We start from the raw sequence: 9,869 nt of genomic DNA, 5'->3' as shown, positions 1-9,869 counted from the left end.
TGTCACCGAAGGTAAACAGGCTGTTCGGAGAAGGCACCATGGAATGAGCTGGTTGCTGGGCCTGGAGATTGCCCAGAGAAGAACACCCGGGCCTCAAAACCACGGAGCAAATTCAGTATTTCCGGAAAGACTCTGACGTTCCAGGCACTTGTTGAACTTTCCCAACACTGGAACACAGAGGAGCAAATAACATTAATCTCGGAACTGCCAAGCAGTATTTTGTTGTTTTGGGATTAGTAGAGATAACAAAAACAAAAACACCGAGCCTTACTCACCCTCTGGTCCCCAGGACCTTGAATCCAGTGATCTTTTCTTGGGCTGGAGCTGCAGCCAGGCATCAGGATGCCAGAATTTGGATGGCAAGCATCGTCTACAGGTAGTTCGTCTTCTTTTATAATGATATTGATTTGCTTTCTTTTCACCCACCACATGAATTGCTTCTTATTATTAAAAAAAAAAATCATGGTGGCGCATGCCTTTAATCCCAGCACTCGTGAAGCAAAGGTAGGAGGATCACTGTGAGTTCAAGGCCACCCTGAGACTACGTAGTGAATTTCAGGTCAGCCTGGGCTAGAGCGAGACCCTACCTCGAAAAGCCAAGAAAATTTTTTTTCTTTGAGTGGGCAAATTCCATGTAGCCCAGATTGACCTTGAACCCATGATCCTCCTGAATTCATGCTTTCCCACGCCAGCCTCCAGAGTATGGGTACTGCAGGTTTGGGCCACCATGTCTAGCTGCAAAAAGTACTTTCTTTACTTGTAGAATAGTTTGTCTTCTCACAATTCATTATGCTGTAATCCCCATTCTATGAATAAGGAAACAGCAGTTTAGAAGCTTGGAAAAATTAATTTGCCCAAAGCCATACACTGGGGAGAGAAGCTGGGTTTAAATTAAATTGGTCTGATCTGAAAGTTTGTTGTTTTGTTTTTTGAGGTAGCTCTAGCGCAGGCTAACCTGGGCACTCTATAGTCCCAGGCTGTCCTCAAACTCCCAGGGATCCTCCTACCTCTGCTGGGACTAAAATTTTAACTTTGACATGACATTGCCTCAGAATGATCTCTTTCCTTACTGTGGTCAGTATTTTAGTGTTGGAACTTATGAGTCCTTATTCAAGTCTCTATTCTGAACATACAGATTTCACTCTTAAGGTTGTATCCTTTAACCATCCTCATTTCTTCTTTGTTCTTGGGCTGATCATTTCAGTTGCCTCCTTTTTAAGAAACAGACTTTGTCTATGAGAAACCAAATATAACCATTTTAAGTAAAGGCCTGACTTAGATAGAGAACTAGCCGGCCAATGTGCTAACCTTTTGCTTCTGTAAACTTTGCTTGCTTAATTGCTGCCTTTCCCCCTAAAGTTTCTGAGGAATCTCCACTTCAAGGACAAAGAGATTACTTCATCTGCCTGGAGTGCCCCTAGCTCCTGCCCCCAACTTTGCCTGCTGAAACCCCAAGCCAATCAGAACTGTTTAAATCAACTAATCTTGTATCTATCCCCTACTTCTTTGTTCGAATTCCTATATGAGCCCCTTCCCCCCAAAAAGGAACTCTCTCCCTCACTACCACTGTGCCGGATTGTGGGGACAGAGCCCAGGCCTAGGCTTGCAATAAAGAAACCTGTTGCTTTTACATTCGAGCATCTGTGACTCCTGGGTAACTGGGGGACTTGGCTCCTGGTTAGGGGTCTTGGCACAATTGTCTAGTCTTTTTTTTTTTTTTTTCCAAGGTAGGGTCTCTAATCCAGACTGACCAGGAATTCACTATGTAGTCTCAGGGTGGCCTGGAACTCACAGTGATCCCACCTCTGCCTCCCAAATGCTGGGATTAAAGGCATGTGCCACCACTCCTGGAATTTATTTATTTGCAAGCAGAGAGAGAGACTGGGTATGCCAGAACCTCAGCTATTGCAAACAAACTCCTGATACATATGCCATATTGTGCATCTGGGTTTACGTGGGTACTGGGGACTTGAACCTAGGTTGTTAGGCTTTGCAGGCAAATGCCTTAACCACTGAACAATCTCTCCAGCCCTCAAATAGTGTTATTTATTTGAGAGACAGAAAGAGGCAGACAGAGAGTGAGTGTAGGTATGCCAGGGCCTCCTGGCTCTGCAAAACAAATTCCAGACACATGTGCCATTTTGTGCATCTGGCTTCACATGGGTACTAAGGAATCAAACCTGGGCCATCAGTCTTTTTTTAATTTTTTAAAGATATTTTATTTTTATTTATTTGAAAGAAGGGCAGATAGAGAAAATGGGCACACCAGGGCCTCTAGCCACTGCAAATGTACTCCAGACATATGTGCCACCTTGTGCATCTGGCTTACATGGGTCCTGGAGAATTGAACCTTGGTCCTTTGGCTTTGCAGGCAGGCACCTTAACCACTAAGCCATCTCTCCAGCCCCTGTATTTATTTATTTATGTATAGTTTTTCAAGGTAGACTCTCACTCTAGCCAGGCTGACCTGGAATTCACTTGTAGTCTCAAGGTGGCCTTGAACTCCTAATGATCTTCCTACCTCTGCCTCCCAAGTGCTGGGATTAAAGGTGTGCACCACCATACCGGGCCTTCTTCCTAATTTTTGAATTTTTTTAAGTTTTTTTTTTTTTTTTTATAAGTAGAGAGAGAGAGAATGGGGTGGGCCATTCCAGATACATGCACCACTACATCTGGCTTTACATGGATGGGTACTAGGGAATCAAACTCAGGTCCTTTGGCTTTGCAGGCAAGCACCTTAACTACTAAGCCATTTCCATCTTTTTTTTTTAAGGTAGAATCTCGCTCTAGCCCAGGCTAGCCTGGAGTTCACTTTGTATTCTCAGGCTGGCCTCGAACTCACAGTGATCCTCCTACCTCTGCCTCCCAAGTGCTGGGATTAAAGGTGTGCATCACCACACCCAGCTATTTCCATCTATTTAAAAAAAAATTCCTGACAGCTTCCATTAGTACAGACAATAAACCATAATAATTCCCACCTCTATTCTCCCCTCTCAAGCTCCCACTCCATCAAATCCCCTCCCCTTTCCAATGAGTTTTCTATTATTTTTTAAAATTTTTCTTTGGTTTATTTTTATTTATTTATTTGAGAGCGGCAGACAGAGAAAGAGGCAGAGAGAGAGAGAGAGAGAGAGAGAGAGAAAGAGAGAGAGGGAGAGAATGGGCGCGCCAGGGCCTCCAGCAACTGCAGACAAATTCCAGATGCGTGCGCCCCCTTGTGCATCTGGCTAATGTGGGTCCGGGGAATCGAGCCTCGAACTGGGGTCCTTAGGCTTCACAGGCAAGCGCTTAACCGCTAAGCCATCCCTTCAGCCTGAGTTTTCTATTATGATGTCATCATCTTTTCCTCATATTTTGAAGGTTTTTGTGTAGGTAGTGTCAAGCACTGCAAGATTGTGAATATTTTTGCATTAGCTTCACATTGCTGGCAGAAAACACCAAACCAAGGGCAACTTCTGGGAGGAAAGGGTTTATTTTGGCTTAAACCCTCAAGGGGAAGCTCCATGATGGCAGTGAAAAATGATGACACGACCAGAGGGTGGACATCACTTCCTGGCCAACATCAGATGGACAACAGCAACAGGAAAGTGTGTCAAACACTGACATGATGAAGCTGGCTATAACACCCATAAGCCTGCCGCAAACAATACACTGCCTCCAGGAGGCATTAATTCCCAAAATCTCCATCAGCTGGGAATCTAGCATTCAGAACACCTAAGTTTATGGGGAACACCTAAATCAAACCACCACAAATATCATGGCCATTTTGTGTTTGGAAGATTGCATTGTAAGCAGTCCTGCCCCTCCTTTGGCTCTTACATTCTTCTGCAATGGACCCTGAATCTTGAAGGGTGTGATAGAGAAGTCTCAGTGCCAAATACTTTTCTGTCACTTCTCAGCACTATGGTGATTTTTGAGTCATCCCAGAGGTAATCACCATCTGAAAAGAGAAGCTTCTCTATAACCAAAAATGAGAGTAGTGTTAATATATGGATATAAACATTTTTTAAATATAGTAGTGTTTGTTAGTCTAATACATAAAAGGTTAAAACATAGCAAGGATTCAGTTTTTAGTAATTTTCAGTCTTTAAGACCCAAAGCCTTAATCTTTGATTGGTTTTCTAAATTTTCCACAACATCTTTTACATAGTCTCCATCTTTAAAAAAAATACACATATAATTCTCTTTCCATTTGATATGATTTGTTAGTTACCAAAATTTTTCTTTTTGTCTTTACAACAGCAAGAATATCAGTGAGGAGATGGTTTAGTTTATTCAACTGAGATTCAACTTGATGGAAGTGCTCTGTTATTTCCTGATCACTAAGTAAAAGCTGATTTCCTCCTTGATATAAAGCATCACAAAACATATCCACATCATTATTAAGTTTGGACAGAAAGGAAAAATACTCTTGAGTAGACACTGCCAACTGATGTTGTACTCGAGAAACATCCAGCTTCAATTTCTCAGCCACTTCCTCCAGGTTTTCATTGGTTATAAACAATTATTTTTTCTTATTGTCTCCCTCTAAAAGTTGATATAGCCTGTGAGTAGAATAATCTTTGGTATCAATGGGATTCCTTGCACTTAATTGCTCAGGTGCTGATGGATCTATTATAAATAATTTTTTTTAAGTGCTGACACACGGCCTGGAGATATGACTTAGCGGTTAAGCACTTGCTGTGAAGCTAAGGAACTTGGTTCGAGGCTCGATTCCTCAGGACCCACATAAGCCAGATTCATAAGGTGGTGCATGTGTCTGAAGTTAATTTGCAGTGGCTGGAAGCCCTGATGGACCCATTCTCTCTCTCTCTCTCTCTCTCTCTCTCTCTCTCTCTCTCTCTCTCTCTCTCTGTCTCTTTCTCTCTCTGTTGCTCTCAAATAAATAAATAAATTTTAGAAGTGCTTACACAGCAGTTTCGTGGACATAATAGATGTATTTAGCCAGACAACAGCAGGCATTACTGCCCTAGGGCTTATGGCCTCCCCAGCCTTAGGCTTGTAACTGGGTTTTCAGTATTACATATGTATTCCCTCCCTCCTGTGGAGCAGGCCTCCAGTCCAATAAGAGAGCAGTTGGTTTCTTTTTTATTTATTTGAGAGGGACAGACACAGATAGAAAGATAGAGGGAGAGAGAGAGAATGGGCGCGCCAGGGCTTCCAGCCTCTGCAAACGAACTCCAGACACATGCGCCCCCTTGTGCATCTGGCTAACGTGGGATCTGGGGAACCGAGCCTTGAACCGGGGTCCTTAGGCTTCACAGGCAAGTGCTTAATCGCTAAGCCATCTCTCCAGCCCGAGCAGTTGGTTTCTGAAGGGCTAATATCCTTCCCTGAAAACTAAAGGGAACTAAAGAGCTAATAGCTATCCTTAAAGCTTGCAGACAATAAAGAAGTTTGGCACCCTTCCCTGATTGATTTACTCCCCTTAGCCTAGATGGCCTTGAAGGACCAGAGACCATCTGAGTATCCTCCCTTAGACATTCCTGGCTGAAGAAGCCTATTCTGAACAAGAACACAAACAGCTACAATTTTCTTACCAACTGCACCTGGTCCAGTCTGTTTTTCTTAGGATCCACCTTATAAACTTACACCCTAGCCCTGCCCAGTGCTTCAGCTTTCATCTCACGGGGAAGCTGAGGCTCCTCCCTGTTTCTCTCAATAAACAGTCTATAGAGATAAGTCCAATGTTTTCTTTTGCTTTTCTTATACTTACTTTCTTTATAGTTTCTCTCATAACAGACATGCCACTATGGCACATTTGGCCTGGCTGTATGGTCATAAGGCTTGCAGGGTGTGGTGGTTTGATTCAGGTGTCCCCCATACACTTAGGTCTTCTCAATGCTAAGTTCCCAAATGATAGATTTGGGAATTAACACCTCCTAGAGAGAGTGTATTGTTGGGGGCAAGCTTATGTGTATTATAGCCAGTTTCCCCATGTCAGTGTTTGGCACACTCTCCTATTGCTATTGTCCACCTATGTTGGCCAGGGGGTGATGTCCACTTTCTTCTCATGCCATCATTTTCCCTGCCATCATGGAGCTTCCTCCTTGAGCCTATAAGCCAAAATACCTTTTTATTTTTCCCACAAGCTGCTCTTGAATGGGTGATTTCTACCAGCAGTGCGAAACCTGACTGCAACAACAAAGTGGTACCAAAAGTGGGATTGCTGCTAGACACATGACTGGCCTTTTGGGGCTAATTTTCAAGTGGAATGTGGAAGGATTTGAAACTTTGGCCTAAGAGACACCTTGCAGTGATGTAAATACAGTTTGATGAACTATTCTGCTCAGAGTTGAAAGACCTGAATGCAGTAAGAACTATGGTCTGTGAGGTTTGGCTTATGAGGGTGAGAAAGAGCTTTGCCTGGACTGGGCTAGCAGTTTGTGTGAGAAGCTTGCTGTCATGCCCATGTCCTGAGAAGGTGTGCAGGGTTGCTTTACGAAGAAATGAACTGGTGTGAGCAGAGGGATATGTCTCAGAAAAAAATGAAATCTTTGGGCCTAAACTGCTGCCTGTTTACCTGCAAATTTTTTGAGAGATAACAACCTTTGAGATTGGGCCAGCTGCATTGGGGCAACAGGAAGACTCTTTTGAAGAAGCCTGAGTTCAAGGAGTGTCCTGTTCTTTACAAGTCTGCTTTATTCCCCCTGAATTAACAAATTGGCACCCTACCTGGTATTGTGGAGTATAAGCAATGCAGGAAAGACTGGGTCACTGAGTTTACAACACGGTCTTGTGTTTTAGAAATGGCCATGGGCAGTGTATAGCAGGTTTGTTGGGTGCCTACATGGAGACCCCATGGGGCCATGAGGATGAACCATGGATTGCAGTGAAGACCCAGTGGAGTTGCCAGGACCACGAGATGGCTGCCAAGGAAAGCTGATGGCCCCGATGAAGAATTCCAGGTCTGTGAGCAGCCTAGCTGGAGGGGTGGAATTGGAAGTCCAGAGATTTATTGCTGGTTAGAATTATCTAACTTGGATATTTGTCACTGGCTAGAGTTGTTGGACTGTAGAGTTTGGAGTTTGGTGTTTGCCCTGGTTGTTTTAAATCTTGTATTGGTTGAATATTTCTTTACTATGCCCAATGTCATCTTTTACCATGAGAATGTTTATTCTGTGCTATTATGGATTTTTTTGAAGTTATTTTTTGGTATTATGGCCCAGTTAGAAGACCTTGGATTCTGGGGATGTATGAACATCATTGGGATTGATAAAAAATATGGGGACTTTTAAAGTTGGACTGAATGCATTCCATTTTACATCATGGATGGATATCAGTTTATGGGAGTCAGGGGCAGAATGTAGTGGTTTGATTTAGGTGTCCTCCATACACTTAGGGGTGTTCTGAATGCTAGGTTCCCAGCTGATGGAGATTTGGGAATTGACGCCTGCTGGAGGGAGTGTGTTTTTGGGGGTGGGCTTATGGGTGTTATAGCCAGTTTCCCCATGCCAGTGTTTGGCACCCTCTACTGTTGCTATTGTCTACCTATGTTGGCCAGGGGGTTATGTCCATCCTCTGCTCATGCCATCATTTTCCCTGCCATCATGGAGCTTCCCCCTAGAGGCTGTAAGCCAAAATAAACCTCTTTTTTCCCACAAGCTGCTCTTGAATGGGTGATTTCTATCAGCAATGTGAACCTGACTTCAACACAGCATTCACTGCTGTTTAATACCATTGATGACTTCTCTCTTCCAAAAACCTGCATGCATCATAGTGATTTCCAACTTTCTGACAGCTTGTCAACAGGGAAGATGTTTCCAACTCAGCTCCAGCTTGATATTTTAGTGACCTGCAGCCCAAGCATGTGGAATCTTCAGCAACTGGGTCTTATCATCTAGTTCTGGTGGAAAACCAAAAGCCGTTGGGCCATCAGTCTTTGCAGGCAAGTGCCTTTAACTGCTGAGCCATATCTCCAATCCTGATTATTTTGAGACAGGACCTAAAGTAGACCAGGCTGAACTTTCACTCCATAGATAGCCAAGGATGACCCTGTACTCCTAATTTCATGTCTACCCCTCCCAAGTGCTAAGATTACAGGCATGTTTGGTTTTTTTGAGGTAGGGTTTCACTCTAGCTCAGGCTGACCTGGAATACACTATGTAGTCTCAGGGTGGCCTCAAACTTGCAGCAATTCTCCTACCTCTGCCTCCCAAGTGCTGGGATTAAAGGCATGCGCCACCACGCCCAGCTAGGTGGTTTTATTTTATTTTATTTATTTTTTGTTTTGTTTTGTTTGTTTATTTGAAGTAGGATCTCACTCTAGCCCAGGCTGACCTGGAATTCACTATGTAGTCTTGGGCTGGCCTCGAACTTACTGTGATCCTCTTACCTCAGCCTCCTGAGTGCTGGGATTAAAAGTGTATGCCACCACACCCTGCTACTTTGTGTGTGTGTGTGTTTAATTGTTTTTGTTACTTTTATTTATTTATTAGAGAGAGAGAGAATGGGCGTGCCAGGGCCTCCAGCAACAGCAGATGAACTCCAGACGCATGCATCCCCTTGTGCATCTGGCTAACGCGGGTCCTGGGGAATCAAGCCTCGAACCAGGGTCCTTAGGTTTTACAGGCAAGTGCTTAACAGCTAAGCCATCTCTCCAGCCCTACTTTGTGTTTTTATTTAAAATAAGATCCAAATATATATTTTTTTCTTTTCATTTTTTTTATTAACAACTTCCATGAGTATAAACAATATCCCATGGGAATGTCCTCCCTCCTCCCCCCCCACTTTCCCCTTTGAAACTCTGTTCTTCATCATATCCCCACCCCCTCACAATCAGTCTCTCTTTTATTTTGATGTCATAATCTTTTCCTCCTATTATGATGGTCTTGTGTAGGTAGTGTTAGGCTCTGTGAGGTCATGAATATCCAGGCCATTTTGTACCCAAATATATTTCTGTCAGACCTTTTCTTTATAAGGTCCTTGATAGCCAGAACTGAGTTTTCTCAGGTTTTTGTACTTATGGTCAAATAGGCTCACAGTAAATGAATCAATCAATACCTTTAGCCAGTTATTGAGAAGCTCTGGCCAGGTATTTAAAGATTATTGAAGTAGCTGTTTAAGACTGGTTTGGAGCCAGGTGTGGAGGCAGAGGTAGGAAGGTCATAGCCACGAATTTGGAGCCAGCCTGAGACTACATAGTGAATTCCAGGTCAGCCCTGGCTAAAGTGAAACCCTGCCATGGGGGAAAAAAAAAAAAAAAGCTGGGCATGGTTGTGCACATCTTTGATCCCAGCACTCCGGAGGGAGGTAGAGAGGTGGGAGGATTGATTTGAGTTTGAGGCCACGCAGAGACCTTATTGTTAATTCCAGGTCAGCCTGAGCTAGGGGGAGACCCAACCTCCCCCCTCCCCCACGCAAAAAAGAAAAAAAGCTGTTGAATGAACAGTTTATGCACTGACTAAATATATGTATCTCAACTTCATATCACAGAGCCAAGATGTACCAGCTCAGCCCACAGACAAGGCAACTAAGCTTTTGCCAGAATATTCCAGGCCATGTAGGCTGGCCTAGACCCATTTCTATTTTACTGCAAGGACCCTTAATTTTACCAAACCAAGGAGGATCCCTTCAAGCTGCTTGACTTCAACATTAGTAGTATGCAATTGTTTTACATCCTGACATAAAGTATATTCATGAATTTTATGTGTAAAATATGTGGTTTCCTGGGGCTGGAGATATGGCTTAGAGGTTAAGGCGCTTGCCTGTGAAGCCTAAGGACCTAGGTTTGATTTCTCCAGACCCCACATAAGCCAGATGCACAATGTGGCACATTTGTCTGGAGTTCGTTTGGAGTGGCTGGCGTGCCCATTCTCTGTCTCTCTGCCTCTTCGGATCTCTCTTCCCCTCTCTCAAATAAATAAATA

General features: G+C 43.6%; 1 protein-coding gene across 1 annotated transcript in view; it reads left to right on the top strand.

Annotated features, from left to right (window-relative positions):
- Homez (homeobox and leucine zipper encoding) overlaps positions 1-9,869 on the top strand; it is a 91,516-nt gene that overhangs the window by 493 nt on the left and 81,154 nt on the right. Inside the window, exon 2 of the mRNA XM_045154048.1 lies at positions 290-376. Coding sequence (XP_045009983.1) covers positions 343-376 — 34 coding nt within the window. The 5' untranslated portion in view covers positions 290-342. The remainder of the gene's footprint in view (positions 1-289; positions 377-9,869) is intronic.

Source organism: Jaculus jaculus, chromosome 7 (assembly GCF_020740685.1).
Source record: "Jaculus jaculus isolate mJacJac1 chromosome 7, mJacJac1.mat.Y.cur, whole genome shotgun sequence".
Classification (NCBI taxonomy): domain Eukaryota; kingdom Metazoa; phylum Chordata; class Mammalia; order Rodentia; family Dipodidae; genus Jaculus; species Jaculus jaculus.
This window is presented reverse-complemented; position numbering and strand designations above follow the sequence as displayed.